General features: G+C 45.8%; 1 protein-coding gene across 1 annotated transcript in view; it reads right to left on the bottom strand.

Moving 5' to 3' along the window:
• The window catches only part of LOC122802402 (E3 ubiquitin-protein ligase TTC3-like), a 317,715-nt gene extending 293,374 nt beyond the window's left edge, over positions 1–24,341 (bottom strand). The window contains exon 1 of the mRNA XM_044072026.1: positions 24,215–24,341. Coding sequence (XP_043927961.1) covers positions 24,215–24,314 — 100 coding nt within the window. The 5' untranslated portion in view covers positions 24,315–24,341. The remainder of the gene's footprint in view (positions 1–24,214) is intronic.
• Positions 24,342–24,684: the final 343 nt, after the last annotated feature.

Consider the following 24,684-nt stretch of genomic DNA (forward strand, 5'->3'; position numbering starts at 1 on the left):
GAGAGATGCAACTATATAGCCAAAGTGGAGGCTGAGCTCTCTCAACATAGGACTAGCAAGACCAGAGAGAGGGTGAAAGTAACCACACACACATCTTTAATCCAGTCTCACATGGCACTGTCACAACTTAAGATCATACACATAGACACACAGAGACACTCGGAGGCTCTGATCAGAAGTCTACCAGAATGGCGGTGGCCACCACAGCAGACACTCGCACAACTGCCTCCACAGGGCACAGCACATGCAACACATTGACCACAGAGTTGGTGTGCCAAACAGTCACAGCCCTTAAGGCCAAACACAATGCCGACACACTTGTCATAGGTGACTCCATAGTCAGACACACTGATGTCCCACTCACCAGATCAGGTACAGAGGAGGTCACAGTAAGCTGCCTATCGGCACTGGAATCCACCACATAATGCAAGCACTCAGGTCACTAAACTGCAAGTACAGGTCTGACCCAGTCATAATCCATGCTGGTGTGAACGACCTGAGATGTACCTCCCTGGACTACATGGAAAGAGACATAGAGGATCCCTCTGATTATGTAGGCCAGGCAGGTATGACCCTGACCTTCGCAGTATCCTACCTTCACCAAGTATGATGCCACATAAACAGAGACAAGATGATCAGCTGTAGTATTTTGCTTAGACTATGGTGTCATTCTAAGGGGTCCAATGTCTGTCTGCCTGGGATGACATGCTGGACAGGCCACGGTGATTTGCAAGGGACGGCTTGCACCTGTCACCCCTGGGCTTCCGGATTTCAGATGATGCTCTTGCCACCCCCATTGTGCCTTTTTATGCAAGACTCAGATTCTACACCTACCACCCTAGAACACAGTAAAGGAAAGACACTAAGGGTAATGCTGCTCAATGCCCAAGGTCTCAACCTCAAGCTGCACACACTCTATGCCCTTCTCAGTATGTAGCACATTGATGTCTGTGCTGTGCCTGAAACCTGGTTCACAGCTTCTGACAGCACCCCGGCACCATCGGGTGTTACCTCATATCATGCATTCTGGCACCAGCATCCCGACAACACCAAGAAGGATGGTGGGTGTCCATATTCATCAAGGACACCCTCACCTCATGGTTGGTGGCAACACACGATGCATCAGAGACCATCCAGGTGCCAGTGACCGTAGGCAAGACTGCTCTGCAGTTTGTAGCATGTTACATGCCACCCGCTCAAACTCAGGTACCTCACACAGCTATCCTGCAAACACTGAAGGGGATAAATGTATCTCAAAACACCATCCTACTGGGTGATTCCAACTATCCACATATAGACTGGGATCACTAATCATGCCACAACACTCTAACACAAAGGTTCCAAGAGTTCATACACTGAAATGCCATGGAACAACTGGTCCCAATCCCCTCAAGTGGAGGCAACATACTAGAACACATCATCACGAACATGGGGTCACACTGTTCAACACCAGACATATACCCATCATTGGTGAGATCAGATCATGGACTATTCTCAGTGGGAGTCCACATCCCACCCACACCCCAGATGGGAAATGAAATGGTGAAGACCTTCTCAAATGCCGACTTCACATTTCTGAGGACTGGTGTGGTCTCTTTCAAGGACCCCAGGCCAGCAGACACCATTACCCAAGCCACTGTATCACTTAGAAATGCCTTCTACCAGCACCTCCAGGACTGCATGGTTCAGGCAATCCCAAATAATAATGACTCTTTGTACCACAGGCAAGCATCCAGTCTGGTGGACCCTAGCCATAAGCAAGCTGTACAACACAAGGAAGGAGCTACTACAAGATAGAGCGTAATCCGTAGGGGGGAAGGCACCCTTGCTCATTGTGAGTAAAACACTGGGTTCCCCCATACAATCATCCAAGGCATGTTTTGAGAGTAAACCCACTCAGGACTCCAGGGACAATCATGAGGCCTTTTTTACCTATGTTTGAAACCTGGGAGGAAACTCCCAGATATGCTCAGACTTAGTTCAGAATAATGTTGATATCACTGCACCTACAGACATTGGCAACATACTGACTGACAGGTTCAGTGCAGATTTCCCCCCCAACTGGGGGTATGTACACCAGAGGATTGTAGCCCCCCCAAACATCTCCACTGCTGGGGTGGGAACTGCTCAATCCAAGGCAGAAAACACTTTATCCATGGGACCAGATGGTGTCCCCAGTTGTGTGCTCCATGAACTCAATGAGTAATTACACCCGCAGTTAGGGCAGCTGTTTAATCTTAGCCTCACCTCAGGATATGTTCCCAAGGAGTGGCATACAGCAATGGTGGACCCACTTCACAAAGGAGGTGCCTCCACCAACCCCAGAAACTACCATCCCATCAGCTTGACAAGCCTGTTCTGCTAAGCTATGGAGAGGATCATAATGGGAATTCTAAATGAAGACATAGGGGACTTGCAGACATTGGATCCAATCCAGTTTGGCTTTGTCAAGGGCAGATCATGCCTTTTAAACTTGGTTGACTTTTTCAAAACACTCAACCAGGCCATTGACGTGGGCAAGGCAGTCCACACAGCCTACCTTGACCTGGCAAAGGCTTTCGACACAATACCCCACTCAGGTATCATTGAAAACATCACCAGCTTAATTGTGAACCCATACATCACAGCATGGGTTGCAAATTGGCTAAGTGACGGAACACACAGGGTCAAAGTTGCTGGTGCCAGTTCACACTCCAGAGCTGTCACAAGTGGTGTCCCACAGGGCTCAGTCCTGGGCCCACATTTGTTCAGTATCTACTTTTCAGAAGTACGAGCAAACACAGGAGGATTATGGCTGACAAAGTTTGAAGATGACTGCAAACTGGGAAGCATAGCTGGAAACCCATCTGACACAGACATCCTTCAGAAGGGTCTCATAGACACAGATAACTGGTGCCACGGCCATGGCCTTACATTAAACACTAAACAATGCATAGCCATACCCTTCAGGAAGAACAAGAGATTGGCACAAGAACGAAGTTTTTCCTAGAGGTGTCACTTTTGCTATTTGTGATTGTAGCTATTAGAAGGGAAGTGTTGCGTTTTATAAATTTTGATAGAGTATGTATGATTTTAATACTCTACAATGAATAGTTGCTTTCTCTGAAAGCGCTTATCTAGTGAAGTGGATTTTATACTGCTGTTTTATTTTACATTTTAATTCACTAAAAGCTGCTATTACGTTGCCGTTGCTGTCCTTCCTGAAGGCAACCTAGCTGTTGTGTGTATCGTATTGTTGTGGTAAATGAAAATGAATGAAGCCCCAACCCAGGCATGGGCAAACTACGGCCCGGGGGCCACATGCGGCCCGTTAAACGTTTTGATTCGGCCCGCCAAACTTGAAAAAATTTAATAAATTTGAATAATTTTTTTTTAATTTTCGCACTGTCGGGGCTGACGTCATCACGTGCACGATGACGTCAGCACAGTCAGGCTACCAGCCAGTCGGAATTGAGCTCAAGGAGCTCGCATCATCATTTCCGGCTGGCTGGCGGTTAAGTTAACAGTCAGTGGGAATGCAACATGTGGAACATTACAGGCTGACTCAGCGAGCCCTGAAACGGATTCATGGCAGCAGCAAAGGGGCCAGGGGTATAGCGAGCTCACGGAGCTGGGATTAATGGCGTTAGCAGGCTGGGGGATACAGCGAGCCCTGAAACGGAGCCGGGCCCAGGATTAATGGCAGCAGCAGCAACATGAGGATGGATTGAACAGAAGACGCCGAGCACTACTGAGAGAGAGAGAGAGACAGAGAGAGAGAGACAGAGAGAGAGACAGAGAGAGAGAGACAGAGAGAGAGAGAGAGAGAGAGACAGAGAGAGACAGAGAGAGACAGAGAGAGACAGAGAGAGACAGAGAGAGACAGAGAGACAGAGAGAGACAGAGAGAGACAGAGAGAGACAGAGAGAGACAGAGAGAGAGTGCGCGCGACAGGAAAGAAAAAGTGAGTGAATCAGTGAATGCAGGTTTGAAAGGTGAAGTGTGTGTGTGTGTGTGTGTGTGTGTGTGTGTGTGTGTGTGTGTGTGTGTGTGTGTGTGTGTGTGAATGATCGGAGAGAGAAAGTGAGTGAATGCAGGTTTGAAAGGTGAAGTGTGTGTGTGTGTGTGTGTGTGTGTGTGAGCGATCGGAGAGAAAGTGAGTGAATGCAGGTTTGAATTGTGAAGAGTGTGTGTGTGTGTGTGTGAACGATTGGAGAGAGAAAGTGAGTGAATGCAGGTTTGAAAGGTGAAGTGTGTGTGTGTGTGTGTGTGTGTGTGTATGTGTGTGTGTGTGTGTGTGTGTGTGTGTGTGTGTGTGTGTGTGTGTGTGTGTGTGTGTGCGCGCGATCGGAGAGAGAAAGTGAATGAATGCAGGTTTGAAAGGTGAAGTGTGTGTGTGTGTGTGTGTGTGTGTGTGTGTGTGTGAGCGATCGGAGAGAGAAAGTGAGTGAATGCAGGTTTGAATTGTGAAGAAATGTGTGTGTGTGTGAGCGATTGGAGAGAGAAAGTGAGTGAATGCAGGTTTGAAAGGTGAAGTGTGTGTGTGTGTGTGTGTGAGCGATTGGAGAGAGAAATTGAATTATGAAAGCTGACAAGATTCTGTGTGTGTCTGTGTCTAGATTGCAGCATCACTGTTCAAAACCTGCTGAAGTTAAATAGATGTCCAGTTTCACTGACAGAAAATGTATCTGCGTGTAAAATGATTTACTAGCTTATTAATTTAAGCTCTTCTAAAAGTGCACTATTAAGTAGGTAAGAAGAAGCAGTTCACAAGGGATTAATATGTAAGCAGGCACTTGAATATACAAGTCCCCTCCTTGTCTGTGCAGCATTTTCCATAGGTCCTAATATTACTTTTGATTTAAAATGCCCCAAAGAATGGGATCTAGTTTGATATGGTCCAGAGGACCTGGACATAGTGTCACTGGAGTGCACCTCAGAAGCCATTGTTAAAATTCCTATACTGTATTCATATAAAAATAGAATAGGTGTTAATGTTTTTGTTTTACAGAGGTATTAAGCTATTTTTATATGCTGTACCTAATACAGTTTTGTGCATTTATGTCTGATTTGTATTTTTATGCTTTTAATTATTTTTGTTATGTTTTATTCACTGGGTTTCAGTAGTTGTATTGCAATTAAGGCTTGACCGAAGTGAGTCCTAGTGGTCCAGCTCACCTGCCTGAAAGTTAAATCTGTTAAATGGTTTCATGGTCATTGGGAGTCCAGTTTTGTTCATTGGGAATTCATTGTAGTGATTTGTTGTATTGATTTGTCAGTGATGTAAAAATGACTGTGCAATATTTAGTTCCACATAGTCTCAACATCATCCCATTATGTCTTGCTATAAATTAAAGCAATCTGTAAGTGTTACTATGGGTGTGCCATTTTTTTTTTCTTTCTTTCTTATTTACAGTCATTAAGGCCAGAGTGCAACATGCATACATTATTCTTTGGCCAGGAGAAATGGATGAGACAAAGGTGGCAACTATGTCAATAATTAAGTAGACTTTTATAATGGAAATGTTCTGAATTGGGCAGTTTTGTCATTGCTGATTCATGCATTTTGTTTTATTGCCTACTGAAAAAAATGTTCAAACAATAAATTTAAAATGTGCTCTCTCTGTATAACAAGTGTGCTGTATTATGCAAGGAATATAATTTACTAAAGTCAGGAAGGTGTAACAAAGAACACATATATCTTTCTTGTTGTGTGCAAGGGGATAATGATTTGAAAACAGCACAAAGGTAATCTTTATCCACCATTGGCCAGATGCATTTTCTTTGGATGTGGTGTAGATTTCAATGCTATTTTAATGAATGTAGAGAAGTTTTAATGCCAAATCTATTTTCATTGTGAGACAGTTTTGCCTTGTTTAACAGAGATCTATTGGTGTTTGTGCATTGCGCAATAAAGTGTAAAAATAAAATCCAAGTCATTGTAGAAGTAAAGCAGTATACACACATTGGTGTGTATGGTAAATGGGATGAAATAGCCAGGTAATGGGACATTGGAATGGCTGCAGGGGGGACATGTTTTCTCCATATCCCAAGATGTGTATTTTTCCCCCAATGAGGTGATGTTTTCAAAGCATGCCATCTATCTGTTCCTGTTCCGGCCCCTTTGTCAAATGTTAGAACTCAATGTGGCCCACGAATCAAAAAGTTTGCCCACCCCTGCCCCAACCCATAAAAAAAAAAAAAAAAAGTCAGCAGTTTCAAGCAAGTGCCCCAACCAGTACAACTAGCAGATGAAAAGCAAGCAAATAAAGTATACAGCATTTCAGAGACACTTGTATAACCCCCTGAAGAGTCCTTGGACTCTATCATGGCTAGAACACATAATGTTTCTACAGTGAAATGCAAGATGGCATACTAGAGTTGACTTACTACACATAGCACTTAAAAGTGGAAGACCCTTTTTCAGCACTGCAGGGTTTTCAGATGAATAAACACGGACAGAATTTATCATCAAGGCAGGCTTTGTTATAAAGTAATGCCACATAATATGCATTCAAATATATCATTTAAAAATATTTTCAGTGCTAATATTTCAATTAAATATGGGACACAAAGTCCTTTGTTAATGCACTGCTATAATGTTTAAAGCAGAATTTACTACATAGGTTCATACTAGGCTATCTGCCCCTAGGGCATTTATAAGCCTAGCCAAAATGTGTTTGGCTTTCGCCACCCATTTTAAATTAATTTTGCTACGCCCTTTTTCGAGGTTAGTATACTGTGCCTCTGTCTAACAGTGACACAGAAGTGATACCCGGGGTAAACCTACAATCTCCCATCCACTCATTAAGATTCCTCTTGGAGAGTCAATGAGGGACTCTGCCTAACCTGGACTGGGATTTTATTCCAGAGTGAAGGGAGCCTCTGGGTTATGAATCTGTCCCTCCAGCATGTCCTATTTATTTCAGTGCTGAGGTTCAAGTGTCTCGAGCGCGTAGCTCGATGGGATTTGGATTTTCTGAGGTGCAGCATGTCCATTAATTCTGGGTTGGACATGGCTTTATACGTCAGGCATAGATCGCCTCTGAGCAGGCGGTATGCCATGGAGTAGAGCTGGAGTTTCTTAAACCGGGCAGCATATGGCATCTGTTTGAGCCCTTTGATCCTCTTGGTGAGGTACTTTTGGGGTCTTTCCAGTTGCTGCAGGTGTCTGGTAAGGTACATCCCAAAAGGGGCATTGTACTCAATTATGGGACTGATGAGGGATGAGTAAAGAGGCACGATGACCTCCCCTGATCAAGATCTGAATCCCTTCATGATTATGTGGGCTATATAAAATGTTTTTCTAACTTTGGCCACGTGGTTGTCAAATGAGAGATTGCTATGAACTTGGGTCCCCAGGTCCCTAATTACTTCTGTACTTAATGGATTACCACCTATGTGCTAATTTGTGGGCACTTTGTTTTTGCCAAAGGGGATGACTATACACTTTTTGGCGTTTAGCTTGAGGCCATGGCTCTGGCACCAGTTGTCTGTTTCTATGAGGCCCTTTTGGAGGATGCTTGTGTCGGCTGGAGAGTCTATTATGGTGCCCAGTTTGCAGTCATCTGCGAACTTTGTCAGCCACAGTCCTTCCGTGTTGGCCTGTACCTCCGAGAAATATATACCGAACAAGAGAGGTCCCAGGACTGAGCCTTGTGGGACGCCACTTGTAACTGGTTTGGAGTCTGACATGGCTCCAGCAATTCTAACCATGTGGGTTCTGTCCTTGAGCCAGTTTGCAACCCATCTAGTGACATAAAGGTTTATATTTAAGCTGGTGAGTTTATCTATAATGCCTGAGTGGGTATTGTATCGAAGGCTTTTGCGAGGTCCAGGTAGGCTGTGTGGACCACCTTCCCCTCGTCAATGGCCTTGGTGACCGTTTCAAAGAAATCGACCAGGTTTAAGAGGCAGGATCTGCCCTTAAAGCCGAACTGGGTAGGATTCAGTGTCTGGAGGTCCCCAATATCTTTATTTACGAGGTCCATGATGATCCTTTCCATAGCTTTGCAGACCAAGCTAGTCAGGCTTATGGGGCGATAGTTTCCAGGATCCGTTGAGGCACCACCTTTGTGGAAAGGGACCACTGTTGCTGTACACCACTCTTTAGGTACATATCCTATAGTAAGGCTGAGATTGAACAGTAGTTTTTTGTTTGGGTTTAGCACTTCTTGGAGTTCATGTAGGACGCAGCCCGGGACACTGTCTGGTCCCATTGATGCTGTGTTTTTTGCTTTGGAGAGGGCAGCTCTTACCCGAGCATGATATGTCAAGGGGGCAGCACTCTGCTGGGATAGATATTTGCCCTTTTGGTGGCGGGGGGGGGGGGAGTTTGCACTGAATCGGTCAGCTAGGATGTTGGCAATGTCTGTGGGTTTGGTGTATTTTTTGTCATTTTGGACTAATTCTGAGCATATCTGGGAATTACCACCCAGGTTCCTAACATAACTAAAGAAAGCCTTGTGATTATCCTTAGTGTCCTGTGCAATTTTTCTCTTGAAGCTGGCCTTAGACGATTTTATGAGTGCCCGTAGTTTTTTGCTAATACTGATCAGAGATGCCTTCCCTTTTTGGGATTTTGCTCTATCATGTAGTAGCTTCCTCCTTCTATTGTATAGTTTGTTTATGGCTGGGGTCCACCAGACAGGACGTCTGCCTTTGGAGGATTGGGTCTTGGTTTTATTTGGGATTGCATGATCCATGCATTCCTGAAGGTGTTCATAGAATGCATTTATAAAGGATTCTGCGGTCTGGGCCGTATTTTCCACAGGCCCGGGGGCTTTGAAGGATTCCACTTCGGTTTTGAGGAGTTTGAAATTTGCTTTAGAGAAGTTTTTCAATGTGGTTTTCTGGGCAGGGGGTGGGGTCGGGAAGTGAATATCCAGTGAGATTAGTTTATGGTCTGATCTTACCAGTGAGGGATACACTTCTGGTCTTGAGCACAGAGTGTTGATGATCAGGTCCAGTACGTTTTCCTCTCTTGTGGGAGTGGTAACAAGTTGTTCCATAGTATTTGAGTTTATAAATTCTAGGAACCTTTGGGCTAGGGTGTTGGAGCTAGAGTAATGCTCCCAGTCTATGTTTGCGTAGCTGAAGTCGCCCAATACAATGATGTTTGGAGAGACCTTCATATTTTCCAATGTTCTCAGGAAGGCCGAGTGGGGTTCCTGGGTTTGGGAGGGTGGTCTGTAGCAGGCTATAAACTGGAAGGCAGTTTTATCCACTGTTAGTTGCACATGGATAGTCTCTGATGCTTTGTGCTGTGGGTATCTTTGACGAATATTGATACTACCCCTCCTTTTGTGGTTCGGTCCAAGTTTTGGGGCCGAAAAGCATGGTATGAGGTATAACCTGGTAGTGCTGGGGTGCTCTCGGGAGACTTGAACCAGGTTTCTGTTACTGCACAGATATCGATGTTATCCATGCTAAGGAGAGTTTCGAGTGCGTGCATCTTGAGGTTTAGACTTCTGGCGTTGAGTAGCATTACTCTTAGTTTATTATTCCTTGTGATACCTATGGAAGTGGGTTTGTCTTTTGAGCCTTGCCTAAAAAAGGCACTATGGGGGTAACAAGAGCCTTTGCCAATATCCAAAAGCCCAGGGGTGACAGGTGCAAGCCGTCCCTAGCGAAGCATCGTGGCTTGTCGAGCATGTCATCCCAGGCTGACAGGCATTGGATCCCCTTTGAATGACACCAATACTTAAGCCAATTGTTGAAATTGATAATCTTGTCTTCATATTGCGGCATCATTCTTGGTGAGGGTAAGATGCTACTCAAGGTCAGGGTCATACCGGCCTGGGCTACATGCTCAGAGAGCTCCTCTATGTCTCTTTTCATGTAGTCCAGGGAGGTACGTCTCAGGTCATTCACACCAGCATGGACAATGACTGAGTCATATTTGTACTTGCCTTGGAGTGACCTGAGTGCTTGTGTTATATGGCGGATCCTAGCACCCGATAGGCAGCTCACCGTGACCTTCTCCTTGTTCAGCCTGGTGAGTGGGACGTCAGTGTGCCTGACGATAGAGTCACCTATTACAAGTGTATCAGGTGTGTTGCTTAGCCTTAAGGGCTGTGACTGCACGGCACACTGGCTTTGTGAGCTATGTGTTGCACGTGTTTTGTTTTGGGGTAGCGGTTGCTTGGGTGTCTGCTTTGGAGGTCTCTGCTGCTTAGGCAGATTTTTATTTAGAGCCTCAGAGTCCGTTTTTGTGTGTTTATGTGTTTGGTTTGCTGTCGTGGTAGGTCTATGTGAGGCTGGAATTGTAGTGAGTGTGGTTTCCTTCTCCTCCTGACTGGTTACGCCAGTACTGAGTTGAGAGAGCTTAGCCTCCAGTTCGGCTATATGGTTGCATCTCTCATGTGTTGGAATTTGTTGGGAGGAGGAGAGGGTTGTCTGTGTACATGAGGCAGTTGTAACATTGCCTCAAGATTCCCAGATTCACCAGCTGGACCGGAGAGGAGTTTGACAACTGACCTTTGGACATGTTAGAAGAGTATTGGGAATTCCTTTATAACTGAAAAAAAAGGGCCAATGAGGAACAAGGTACTCAAGGGGAGTTTGTGAGGGTGTAGTGCTTTTAATTTTTTAGTGCTGACATATAATTGCTTTAGTGAGCAAGTGCCAGGTAACTTAAATGCAATGTGTTTACAGGTAACTTAAATGCAAAAACGACAAACAGTAACTTTCTTTCAAGTGAAACAACGAAATAAGTATAGTAAGCAATGCAGATATCACTAGGGATCCACAGAAGCGCTGAAAAGCCGTGTTTTAGGTGGAATTAGCGTTTCAGGGAAAGAACAAGCAAACAAACAACAAGCATACAAACAAAGCTAGATTCAGCAGGCCTGGATCTAGTCTATGCTACAGCAACAAGGTGTACCAATTTCAGTAAGAAGCAGTTCAAATATGCAGGCACTATAAGCCTTTAACCAGAAATTCCCAGCTCAGAAGGGCAGAGTCCAGCCTCTCCTCCCACAAGAGTGCAGACCACGAACCCTCTTAATATAAAATAACTGGCCTGAAGCCCAAGTGCTTAAACCAGAATTAATACACTTTTAGAATAACAGACACTGAGCCCTCAATCAGCAGTTCCCAACTTAGGATGTAAGCTACCTGTCCTGCCACTACAGTGCAGACCACAAACCTTCTTAATATAAAACAACTGGTCTGAAGCCCAAGTGCTTAAACTAAAAGGCTTAGCATGAGTTACACCAAGCAGTAATAAATACAATTGAGTACTTTTAAGAGGACACAAAAGCAAAATAAAGTAGGAAGAAACACAAATACAGTAAAAGCAGATATTTTTTTTTTTTTTTTTTTTTTTTGAGTGAGCAAATGAGATGGGCCCAGGAGTTACAGGACAGAAACAAGTGCAAATGCAGGCCAGGCCTTCAAATCAGAAAGTTGAGAGAGATGGAAGACCGCCCAAATGGCCAATAACTACAAATTCTGGGCCAGAACCACTCCTTATGTGGTAGACAGGTTACCCAATGCTTACCACTCCCACTGATAAGCTAGAAGGCTTCCCTCCAACACAGAAAGGCTTGGGGACAATAGATTTACTAGCACTAGGAGTTTAAAATTGTTTCTAGTTTACTTTTCAATATGTCATGCTTGCCCTTGAAAGACAGAACTAGATCACATCATATTTCTCAAGCATTTCTGACTGTTTAAAACCTGCTTATGAACAAGGTCTTACTACATACTTTGCTTATGTTTTAGAATGTACTGTACCAGAGAATAAAGAGACTTACAACGGTTTACATTTTTTCATCTGGAAAAGACTCAAAATGCATTAATAGAAAATAAATATAAACATGTTTTGTTTTTCACCAAATCCTGCTCTACACATTCAACACTTTTAACGTAATAAACAAGCACATTCAAGTTGGAAATCAAATGTTTCAGTATATAACAGTGTTTTGCCAAGTTTACTTGTTCACATTACAATAGGCTCTGAATTTCAAAGGCACATTTATAAACTTTTCATGCATAATTTAAGTACTACAAAACTGCATTCTACATTGTGATGCTCACCAGGAATTTTAACAGATCGCTGACAATTCATATATTCTACCTGTAAGAAAACAATTGTCACTCCTTAGGATACATCAAACGACCAGAAAGAAACTGGTTCTAGAAAAATGTGTGCCAGCACTTGTGAATAAGATTTCTAAGAACTCAAGTTTTCGTATCTAGTTAGGGGTCAATGCACGATTAACAAATGAAAAACTCATTCTTATAAAAAATGGTCTGTTGTAGAGGTTCAGAAGCATCAATCCCACAGATGGATAAAAATAAGTCTGCACTGAATTTGATATGAATGTGATATACTCCTTTTTAAAAGGGCACATTCTTTTTCTATTATAATAACTAATTGTTTTGTGCATTTCTTTCAAAAGGTATTATTGAGAGGTTGATAAAAGTACAGTTGTGTACCTACCATAAATGTAAATTGTTAGAGTGTATTCACTGTTGCAGTCATTACACTTGGGTTATCCTGCTGGCAGGCTACCCGCAGTTGGCCTGAAATCCAAAGTCTAGGTCCGGCGTCGGTTGCTGTCGCCTCTTCCCCGACGTCAGTACGCCAGGGGTATAAAAGATGCAGCAGACGCCATTTTCTTCAGTTTTTCCTGCCCTAGATATCAGGTGTCCCCAAAATGGTAGGCTGAAAATTATGCCAATAAGTATGTATGCACAAAAATAAACATTTCCTTAATCTACAAGCAAATACACCAAGCAGGTTGTATAGGATAGAGAAGTACAGGTAAGTCCCAGCAAAGAAAAGGGGGATGGTGGATGGGTAACCTGAACTGCAACAGTGAACACACTTGAACATCTACATTTATGGTAGGTACACAACTGTACTATGTTCATAGTGTTTCACTGTTGCAGTCATTACACTTGGGTTGAATCCCAAAGCTGAGATTGGGTGGCTGGGTCTAAATAGGATTAGGAGAGGCTATAAGGCCCTTCAGAACTGCAGTGACAAAGCCTGCTCTGGATTTAGAGTAGAGGTAAGTGGTAGTGCTTGGTAAAAAAGTGTGCACTGAACTCCAAGTTGCAGCCTCTAAAATGTCTTTGGTGGGTACTCCTCTGAGGAAGGCTGCTGCTCTGGTTGAGTAAGGCCTAATGCCCATAGGCACTGATTTGCCATGAAATGAATAGCAGAGACGAATGCAGTGGCCTATCCATTTTGAAATGGTCTGCTTTGAGATTGCCTTTCCTTGGGATCCTGCAGCATATGCTACTAAGAGTTGCTCAGTCTTTCTGAAATCTTTAGTTCTGTCCAAATAGAAGCATAGCTGTCTGTGTATGCCAAAAGAATGCAGGAGTCTCTCACCCTTATTCTGTGGGTTTGAGTAAAAGGTAGGCAAATGAATAGTTTGGTTAAGGGCCACACTGGACATTACCTCAGGCATAAATGTTGGGTTCATCCTCAGAGAAACCCTGTCTGGATGGAAAATGATAAAAGGTTCCACAGCCATGAGTGCCTGTAACTCTGAGACTCGTCTTGCAGTGGTTATTGTTAGGAGCAGAGCTGTCTTCCAAGATAAGAACTTTATTTCAGCTGTATTGGCTGGCTCAAAAGGCGGCAGTGTGAATTTTTCCAAGACATAATTGAGGTCCCATGCAGGTATTCGTGCTCTCCTTGGAGGTCTTATGTTTTTGGCCCCTCTGAGGTACTGTCTTAACAATGGATGTGAAAAAATTGGTGGTTCCGTATTGTAATGAGCTGAAATGGCAGAGGCATGGATTTTGATTGATGAAAAGGATAGGCCTTTGTTCAGTATCTCAGTTAGATATTGTAAAATCTGAGGAATATTTGGTACAAACGTGTCAATTCCTTGTGCCTGGTTCCAAGCACAGAATCTTTTCCATTTTTCAGCATAAGATTTTCTGGTACTGGGCCTTCTGGCCTCCAAATAACATCAATCACTGCTTTAGAGAGAGGTGTGCTCTGAATGGCTACATTATCCGCCATGCTGCCAGATTTAGGGTTCTGAGTTGGCTGTGGAGGGTCTGATTGTTTCGTTGGGTCAGTAAATGAGGAATTAGAGGCAATGTCAAGGCTGTGCCTTGAGACAAGCTCTTTAGAATTTGGTACCAGTGCTGGCGCGGCCAGTCTGGAGCAATCAGAATAATTTTTGGCTTCTCTTGTCTGACCTTTAGGAGTACCTTGGGGAGGAGAGGCAGAGGAGGAAAGGCATATACTGTTAAGGTTTTCCAGCTGAATGATAGAGCATCCACTTTCCATGCTTGCTTGTGATACGTCCTTGTGCAGAATCTCTGTAGTTGGCAGTTGTGAGGGGAGGCAAATAGATCCATGTCTGGGCATCCCCATTTCTTTACTATCATGCTGAAGACTTGTGGATCGATCCAGTTTCCACTCGTGGGGATCCGTGAGGTTTCTGCTTAGTTTGTCTGCCAGAGTATTTTTCTTTCCTGGCAGGAAATGTGCTTGCAGGTGTAACTGATAAGTCAATGCTGTGTCCCATAAGGTCATGGCTCGTCTGCAGAGGGGGTAGGAATGAGTGCCTCCCTGTTTATGTACCATATGACTGTAGTATTGTCCGTCCTTATCAGTAGTTGTCCTGGATGGAGTAGATCCTTGAAAGCTGTCAGGGCATTCTGAACAGCCAGCATCTCTTTTTGATTGATATGAAGGTGACTTTGGCTTGTGGGCCATGTGGGCCCCCCCAGGCATAATCTGAAGCATCTGTTACTGACTGTCTGGCTGTGGGTTAGGTGAATGGCTGTCCCTTGTTGTGGTGACTGGCCTGTGCCCACCATCGAAACTCCTGTTGCAGGCAAGGAATGAGGGTAATTAATGTTTCCAGGCTGTGACAATGTCGAGTCCAAACACTTTTTAGATACCATTGTTGTTTCCTCATATGCAGTCTGGCGTATGGAATTAGCAGAATGCAGGATGCCATGAAGCCCAAAGCCTGCAGAATTTTTCTTGCAGATAACTGGGTCTTTGTTGCCAACATTTTGAAGTAATAAGTCAGTTGCCTTTGTCTGGCGTGAGATAAGCCATCTGGGCAGTTGTATTTAAGCTTGCACCCAGGAATATTATCTCTTGAGACGGTAGTAGTTTTGATTTCTTTTCGTTTACTGTGTACCCTAGGCAAATTAGTAATCTTTTTACAAATGCCAGATGTCTTAGTAGAATGTCCTTGTTCTCTGCTTGAATAAGGCAGTCGTCCAAGTAAGGATATATCTGAATTCCTCTTTGTCTGCAAAATGCAATTACTGGTGCCAGGCATTTTGTGAAGACCCTGGGCACAGTAGATAAGCCAAGGGGCAGTGCAGAGAATTGGTAGTGCATTGAGCCAGCTATGAATCTGAGGTATCTTCTGCAAGATTGTCTGATTGGTATATGCAGGTATGCCTCTTTTAGGTCCAAAATTACAAGCCAAGCCTTATTGCCTAGCATGGACAGAAGCTGCTGCAGAGTCAACATTTTGAATTTTGGAGCATCCAGAAATTTATTTAGAATAGACAAGTCCAGTATTGGTCTCCAGGCTTTGTCTTTTCTGGGTACCAAGAAAAGTTTTCAGTAAAATCCTTGTCCCTGCTCTTGCTGTGGTACTTGCTGAATGGCCCTCATGTCCATGAGAGATGAAACTTGTTTTCTGTGCCCCTGCCCATTGGTTGTGTGGCAGGTTTGGCATACCTTTTGGCCTTGGCAGGATGTGAAAGTGGAACCTGTAGCCCTTGGACACTATATTCAAGACCCATTTGTCCTGGGTGATCATGTGCCGATTTTGAGAAAAAAGTGCTAGTTTTCCCCCTAAGGGGGCTGCCAAAAGGTAAGTGCTTGGTGCTGGCAGAGCAAAGTCATTGGAACTGTTTTCTGTATGGCTGTGTTTTGTCTTCTCCACTTTTGGAGGTAGAAGCGCCCCACTGTTTAGGCCTGTATGAGCCCTGGGGCTGGGATCTGCCTCTCTGTGGCCTGTCTGACACTAGAAAGGACCGATTGTTTGTAGGCCAGTTCCTGCTAAATCTGCGTGGCTGTACCTGTAAGAAATCCTTTACTGTTTGCATAGATTTCGCTTTGTCCTCCATTTTCCTCAACACTTCCTCTGCTTTAACACCAAATAAGGTATCATGCTGTAATGGAGCATCTAATAACTTTGCTTTAACATGATCAGGCAGATTCTGTTCCTTTAGCCAAGCATGCCTCCTAATGACATAACTCGTAACTGCAGCCTGCAAGAGGCCTCCAGAGAATCAAAACCACATTGCAATGTATGCTTTCCCACTTGTTCAGTTGCATGCAATAAATCCAGCAATTCCTTATTTTCTGCACAATCAGAATTTGACAACATTTTCTGTTTTAGCATTGACATTAAGTATTGCTGATATTTAAGCATATGAAATTGACAATTTAAAGCCCTCACAGCCAAAGTAGCAGAAGTGTAAACCTTTTTTCCCCATCTGTCTAGTGCCCTTGAATCTCTATCAGAGGGGGATAGGGTTTTTTGCAGTAGAGGCCTTGACCCCTTTCGGACCCTGAGAAATAGTTTTTGGGTCATCTGCAGGGTTCTTATAAAGAAATTTATGTGAATCTGGTACCCTCTCGTATCTGTCTGGCTTAACAGGGGCAGGAGGTAAAGAGTCAGGAGAAAGTCCGGACACTGAAAATACATCTACAATGTCTAACACAGGAGGAATAGCCAAAGGTCCGTGCTGAGGTAGTAAAAGGAAATCTCTAAGTCTTTTATAGATTCTGAACAGTCTTGGCTCTCCCAGTGGAAGTGCTCCCTCATGGTATGCAGGGTTTCCCCAAAAGAATAATCCTCAGGCGGTGAGGCTTAAGGGATAGATTCTTCAGCATCAGAATCCTCATAAGGAGGAAGAGAGTATTCCTGTTCAGAAGAGGAGTCAGAGGAAATGGAAACCTGATCTGAAGATTCATCTTCTGTCTCTTGCCTAGGCCTCTTGTCAGGAGGGGGATGGGAACCCCTGATCAAGGTAATTAGGTCTTCGGCCATTTTGAGCATCTGTTTTTTAGGCATGGTAGTCTGTCCAGGAGACTGCTTTATTTGTTTATTTGTCTTTAGAACTGCTTTAGTCTTTGCTTTGGTAGCTGAAGTAGGCTTTACATATAACTGTGTAGGTCTGAAAACACCCTCAGACGCCGATGCCTGCTCAGCGGCTCCGGACACATCTGAGGGAATATTTTCCGAGTGTCCAATACCTTGAGTATCCAGAGGCCTAGCTGGCTCCATGTGGGAGTAGTCAGCGGCCTGTGGCTCTGAGGTAGCAGGCGCCAGGGGCTGCGAAAGCGCCTTACTGAGAACCGGCGACTGGCTTAGCAGAAGCCAAGTAGTCAGTTTTGGACCTCGGATGCCTGTCCTTTTCTTTTTCCTTGCGCTTTTTATAAACTCCGGTCGTCGGCTGTTCCGACAGCATTATATAATTGAATCTTCAGCCAAAGTAATGAAAGGCAAAATTGAACTGACACTTAATAGTGCGCTGGTTAAATCTAGCACAAAACCGACAGCTAGCAACGTTATAATCAGGGCCTAGGCAAGGAATACAGTAAGAATGAAAATCCTTATGAGGTATTTGCTTCCCACAAGAAATACAATTGTTAACTTTTTCTGACATCGGACTGGAGCAAGAAAAGTTTCCCCAACGGGGTACTTGGCTTTAATGAAGACTTCGGATCTGAAATTCGTTTTTGAAAATCTCAGGAGTCGGCCGACCGACACTTGCGAACAGCTTTTGCTTCGAGCACCACTCGGCAAAAAAGACTGAAGAAAATGGTGTTGGCTGCATCTTGTATACCCCTGGCGCACTGACGTCAGGGAAGAGGCGACAGCAACCGACGTCAGACCTAGACTTTGGAATTCAGGCCGACTGCGGGTAGCATGCCAGCAGGATAACCCAAGTGTAATGACCGCAACAGTGAAACACGATGAACTTTTAGTTATTTACTTACCATAACGATAGATGTATGTGATCCATCTCGCCTACATTCATAACTGATGAGCTTGGAGCAGAAAATCGGCTCCGACTCAGCCGAGACACTAGCACGAAGTCTCTCATTGGCTGGGCCAACCCCCTTATCCCAAGATGCACCACGCCCAAATCCCCAGATCTTGTTTGCCCCACAACAACTCGCTCACATGTGCCACTCCGACTGTACAATAGTGTTTCCTCCAGATCCAACAGGTAGGGGGAAGGAGGGCGGGTACGTAAGAATGTAGGCGAGATGGATCACATACATCTATCGTTATAGTAAGTACATAACTAAAAGATGTAATGCGATCTTATCTCGCCTACATTCATAACTGATGGGACAGCGTCCCTAGCACCTAGATCCTGGGAGGCTCACTGGAAAACACTCCTGAGCACTGTGGAACCAAAGGATGCCTGACCTCTAGAGGCCACGTCCAGTTTGTAATGAGAAATAAAAATATGTAGAGAACCCAAGTGGCCGCTGCACATATCTCATCCACCGACAGTCTGGTGTGGAAGGCCACTGAAGTTGCCATAGCCCTAGTAGAATGCGCTCTAACTGGAAAGGGAAGGTCCCTTCCTGTTGATGCATAAATAAATGAAACACAATCCCTAATCCACCTAGCAACAGTGGTCTTAGTTACTGCTTTGCCAATCCTGTTATCTGCAAAGGCCACAAACAACTGGTCTGATTTCCTCTGCTGCTGTGTCCTATCCAAGTAAAACCTCAGTTGTCTATGCACATCCAACTGATGAAGTCTGTATTCTGCCTTGTTGGAAAATTTTGGAAAGAAAACTGGTAGCTCTATAGATTGCTGCAGACAAAGAGCAGAAGAAACCTTCGGAAGAAATGACGGGCTTAGTCTTAGAGATACCCTATCCTTGTGAAAGATCAGATAAGTGGGCTTAACAGAGAGTGCTTGAAGCTCCGAAACTCTTCTGGCTGAAGTAATAGCTACCAAGAAGGCAGTCTTCCAAGATGAGAACTTTTGCTCACAAGTGGCAGCCGGCTCGAAGGGATGAGGCGTCAAGGCTCCTAAAACTACATTCAAATCCCATGGCAAAACAGGTTGCGACACCGGGGGGGCGAAGCAACCAAGCTCCCTTAAGAAAGGCCTTACACAACTTATGACTCATGAGTGAAGGCTCAAAGGCAACATGATAATTAGAAATCGCTGCCAATTGGACTTTAAGCGTGGAGACAGCGGAACCCTGTCTAAAAAGAGTTGCCAAAAAATCTAATACTGCCGACACCGGGGCTGTCAGAGGGTCAAGGTTGTGCCACTGGGCCCAAATGGCAAACCTTTTCCATTTATTAGAATATATCTCCTTAGTGGAAGCTCTGTGAGAAGAAGACAGAATCCGGACCACCTCAGGCGAAAGGATATGCTGTCTGACTAAGGTCGGAAGTGGAACAGCCAAGCCGTTAGCTTGAGAGTTCGCAGTGATGGATGGACCTGACCTGACTGAAGAGTCAGGAGGTCTGGAACTGGGTCCAGAATCCAAGGATCCTCCACTGCATACGTCCGAAGGAAAGGAAACCAAACTTGGCGGGGCCAGTGTGGTGCGATCAAAATCATGTTGCTTCCCAAGCAGATCGCCTTCTGAATCACCTTTGGCAGTAGTGGGACCGCAGGGAAGGAGTAGAGCAGACCGGAGGGCCAATTGTGGACTAGAGCGTCCCTGGGGGGAATCAGGGAGAAGAAATTGCTGCACTTCGCGTTCCAGGGGCTGGCGAAAAGGTTGCAACAGGGAAACCCCCACTTGGAGAAGATCCGAGCCGCTACTCGGTCGTTCAGGAACCACTCGTGAGGCATCAGAATAAAACTGCTCAGCCTGTCTGCTATCACATTGGACTTCCCCGGAATGTGCGTTGCCACTAGAAATCTCTGGGAAGCGATTGCCCAGTTCCAAACTCTCATGGCTTCTCTGCAAAGAGGATAAGACCTGGTTCCTCCGTGCTTGTTCAGGTACCACACTACCGCCATGTTGTCTGAGAAGATTGCGATAGTACCCTTGGGAAGAGAGATGTGAAGTGCCTGCAATGCTAGAAGCACTGCCCTCATTTCCAGAACATTGATATGCAAGTGGGTTTTGTGATCCTGCCACATGCCTTGAACCATCCTGTCCAGATAATGCCCCACCCTATCTGGGTGGCGTCCGTGGTCAATGTGGCACTGGGAGAGGGGGGGCAGAAGAGTCGCCCCTGGTTCAGGTTGGAGGAGAGGAGCCACCAACGAAGATCTCGCCGGCAGGTTTCCGTGATGAGAATTGGGTAGGACAAGGGCAGATCTTGGTACGACCACTGAGTGGACAGCAGCCATTGGAGAATTCGCATGTGCAATCTTGCCAGAAGAACCAGAAGAATGGTGGCCGCCATCGACCCCAAAAGCTGAAGGACCATCTTGGCTGGGGCTTTCCTTCGGGGTAGTAAGGCTAGGACTTGGTCCTGTAGTATCTATATCCTCTCTGTTGGAAGGAATGCTCGCATCTCGACAGAGTCTAGCTCTGCGCCTACAAAGGCAACACGCTGTGATGGCAGCAATACAGACTTTCCCAAGTTGAATGTAATTCCTAATAGATGTCCCAACTCGATGGCAGCACTCACGGCTTGAATAAGAAGATGCCTGGTGGGGGCGGTGAAGAGCTAGTCATCTAGATAAGGAAACACCTGGAATCCCAGACGTCTCAAGTGAGCAGTCACCACTGCCGGACATTTGGTAAACACCATAGGGACTGTGGTGAGACCAAAGGGCAGGGCTCGGAACTGGAAGTGACTGGCTCCTAGGCGGAAGCGTAAATGTATCCTGGACGCCCTGTTTATCTTGATGTGATAATAGGCGTCCTTGAGATCGATGGAGCACATCCATACTCCTTTTTCCAGCAATGGGAAAATGGATTGCAACGTGACCATCCGGAACTTGGACTTCTTTACGAAGCGGTTTAGGTGGCTGAGGTCCAGAATGGGTCTCAAGTCCCCTGTTCTTTTCGGCACCAAAAATAAGTAAGTTCCTAATCCGGTCTGGTCTGCGGGGACTGGCTAGATGACTCGCTTTCTGAGCAGCTTTACGACCTCTATGGCTGCTTGATCCTGTTGACTGGGTGGGCACGTCCGAGATTTTCCTTGACGGTGGAGGGGGATGGATAAAGGGAATGGTGTAACCTCCGGCGATGATACGAAGCACCCTCTGATCCCGAGTGATGGAACCCCAGGCCCTTGGATGCCTCGAGAATCGACCCCAGACGGGCTCCAGAGACGCATAGTCGGGCAGTCCCTCAGGGACTCACGGTTCGCAGTCTCCTGAGTTGTGGGGGCCTCCGCCACCTCTGGGGTGACGTCTTCCAGAATAATCCCCCCCTCTGCCTCTGGAGGGGGGGGGTCACTCTGATGGGCAGGGAAAGACTTTTGGGACTTTCTGAACCACATCTTTCCTCCCCTCCGAGCCTTGGGATAAGGTCTCGAGGGAAGCGAAAAACGGGCCCCAACGGCAGACAAAGTCTTACCCTCCTGCTCACATCTAGTGAGTGTGTCTTTCACCTTGGGTCCAAAGAGAGAGGACCCATCGAATGGAGCGTCGGTGAAGGAAGACTTGAACGCCTCCGCAAAGTGACACAAGCGCATCCAGGCTTGCCTCCTAAGGGCTACTCCTGAACTAGCTGTCCTACCTGCCCCTTCGGCTGCATACGATACGAGCCTCATGGACGAGTTAACAATGGATGAAAGGGTTGACAGACTGCGTCAATGCCTCAGGCACGTTACCCAACAGGGTATCTCCCAACTCCTTTATGAGATCCCTTTGGAGCCTCGTAAAGTGACAATTCAGCGACCGCAGGGTAAAGTTAGCTGACGTCAGGGTACGCTTCCCATACCTATCCATGCTCTGGGACTCCTTGTTAGGAGGATGGATAGACGTAGATGCCTCTGCCACATCTTGCTGGTTGGCAGATGCCACCACCATAGCATGAACTGGAACTCCCTTGGTTAGAAACTCCTTGCCAGGGGGTGCGGATAAAAACTTGTTGGAGCGAGAAGGAACTCGCTCCACAGAATCAGGGTGTTCCCACACCCTTCGACAAATAAGGTCCAGTAGCTCATCGAAGGGTGGAGACACCCAGGAGGCAGAGGGTTGGGCTCCGAAGGCCTTGAGGAAGACAGACTCCTCCGCGGAAGGGGTTTTGGATGGCCAGTCGCTCCTCTGTCTCAAGATCTCCAGGATATCGGAGAATGAGACATCGTCAGACGACGACTTAGGGGACCCCTCCGCATCATCGAGGTCGGTGTCCAAGGTGACAGACTCATCTGGGGAGTCTATGTGCTTCCTCTTGCACAATTTTTTCCTGGGGGGCTCCTCAGGCACGAACTCTGAAGGCTCCTCGGAAAAAAGGGGACCACACAAGGAGGAATCCTCAGGCCTAGGAGCCACGCTGTCCAAAGACAGGGGGCACCAGAAGCTCTAGCCGCCGTGTCTAGGGAAGGAGTCGCAGATTCAGGTGAAGTCACTAGAGACTTGGCCAGCGCGCTCCTCATAGCCTCGAAGGCGGGCCCACCAGAATCTAAGGAGAGGCCCATCCCAGAGACCATGACCGGTGTCGGGGTTCCCCTAGCCGAAGCGCCAAGAGGGAGACTCTGGGCCAAAACCAGAAGCCCTGACGAATCCCCCTTGGGCCCGGCTGAGGACACCCGAGAACTGAAACATCTGGAAGGCACAGAAAGGGTTGGAGCTGAAGATGGTGCCGACAGACTAGCAGTGGGTCTTGGGACCGACTTCACCCGACTCTACGAACTCCGACGACACCAAGGTTGTTGGAGGAGGAAGAAACGTTATCGAAGCGGCTGGCTCTGGGGCCGACTGGGCCGGAAGCCGAAAATAATTTGGATAAGACAGGTGACTGGAGGAGCCTCTGGACCACCCTATCTACATACGAATCTGAAAGCCTGGAGGACCTGGAGGAAACAGAAGGGGGCCGAGAAACTTTTTCTATCGGCTCAGAGACAAGGCTAGGAGGCCGGCTCTGAATCGGCTCCAAAAGGATGGGGGCAGAAGCAGACTCGACCAGAACAGAGACCCCTTTCAGCGCCGACGGTTCAGGAGCAGACGAAACAGACCCTAGAGCAGAAACACTCTCCAGTGGCTCCGAGACCAATGGAGCAGACGAAGGAGACCCTGATTTAGACCCTCTATACTGCGGCTCCGAAATCAGTGGAGCCGAGGAAGGGGACAGAGTACCTGATCTCTCATCCCGAGACTCCAAAAACAGTGGAGCCGAGGAGGGAGACCCAGCTGTAAATCCTCTATCCTTCGGTTCTGAGGCCAGTGAAGCCGAGGAAGGGGACACTTATTTAGCCCTTTTTGCAGGCGGCACCGACGGACTTGTCGGAGCCAAAGACTTCTTTTGCTTCGATTTCGAAGAGAGAGAAGAAGCCAAAGCTTCCTCGAAGGCTGGTTTGATGAGACCCTTGAGGATAAGCTTATTTTTTCTCACGTGTAGGACACGAGAGGAGAAAGCATGGCAAACACTGCAAGACTCTTGCAAGTGTTTAGCCCCTAAACAATAAACACAGATGGCGTGGCCATCTGTCAATGACATCTTATAATTGCATTTCGAACATTTTTTAAAGCCCGATGGCTTATGTTCCTTTTCTTTGCCAGACATACTTACTGTAACACACTCAAAACACACAAGGAGGGAAGGGGGGGGGAGCTCTAACAAACGCTCTACAAGAGATAGGGCAAAGGCCCTCTAACTCAAATGGGCCTAGCTTGCCAAACAGAAGGGATTACCACAACAATTCAGAAAGACAAACACAGTCAATCACAATTGAACTAACAACCAGATAGCTATTAAAATAGCTGTTTGAGTATAAATTCTAAAGTTAACTGCCAAAAGCGACCAAAAAGGCCAAAAAAGAAGGGTACTTAGCCACAGTCAAGTCGAGACCACGTCGTTACTCTAGGAGCGGCAAATGAGATCTGGGGGTTTGGGCGTGGTGCATCCTGGGATAAGGGGGTTGGCTCAGCCAATGAGAGACTTCGTGCTAGAGTATCGGCCAAGTCGGAGCCGATTCTCGGCTCCGAGCCCATCAGTTATGAATGTAGGCGAGATAGGATCGCATTACATCTGAATATTGAAGTAGCCATTATAGTAACCAAATTACTAGAGCATATAGTGTCATAACTTAATTTTTCCTTGAAGCAACTATGAAATTTACAAATTTCAGCTGTACTAAAATGTTGCAGTAACAAAAAGTACTCACATTCAGCGAAGAAAATATTTATAACTGTCGTGCGGTCTTTTCCAAGTTTTGTCAACTTCTGTAAAGTAGTGAAGTCACCAATACTTCTCAGCCAGTCCATACCATCATTATAAATGTAACCATGCTGTATTAAAAAATAAATAAATAAATGACACTTGACAAATAACTGTATATCACAGATTTTTATAACTCAAAATGCTTACAAGGTGCTCTGAAACTTTAAAAGCTGGGTGGCTGTTATGACCACTGCTGCAATAACCTTAGTTATACGAGTTATATCTAGCCAAAGATACAACAGTCAGATTGCTTCCAAAGCTTTCAGGGCACCGTCCATGTACCCAGTTACAGCTGAGCAGATGAAAGTTAAATAAGAGCACCATGCTCTTCAGAGCTTTTATGCCAATAGAGAAAGAGAGGGAGGGCTGAAGCCCTGACAAGGGCAATGCTAGAAAAGATAAAAGTCCTCATCC

Source organism: Protopterus annectens, chromosome 5.part0, assembly GCF_019279795.1.
Source record: "Protopterus annectens isolate FY-2018-M chromosome 5.part0, PAN1.0, whole genome shotgun sequence".
Classification (NCBI taxonomy): Eukaryota; Metazoa; Chordata; order Ceratodontiformes; family Protopteridae; genus Protopterus; species Protopterus annectens.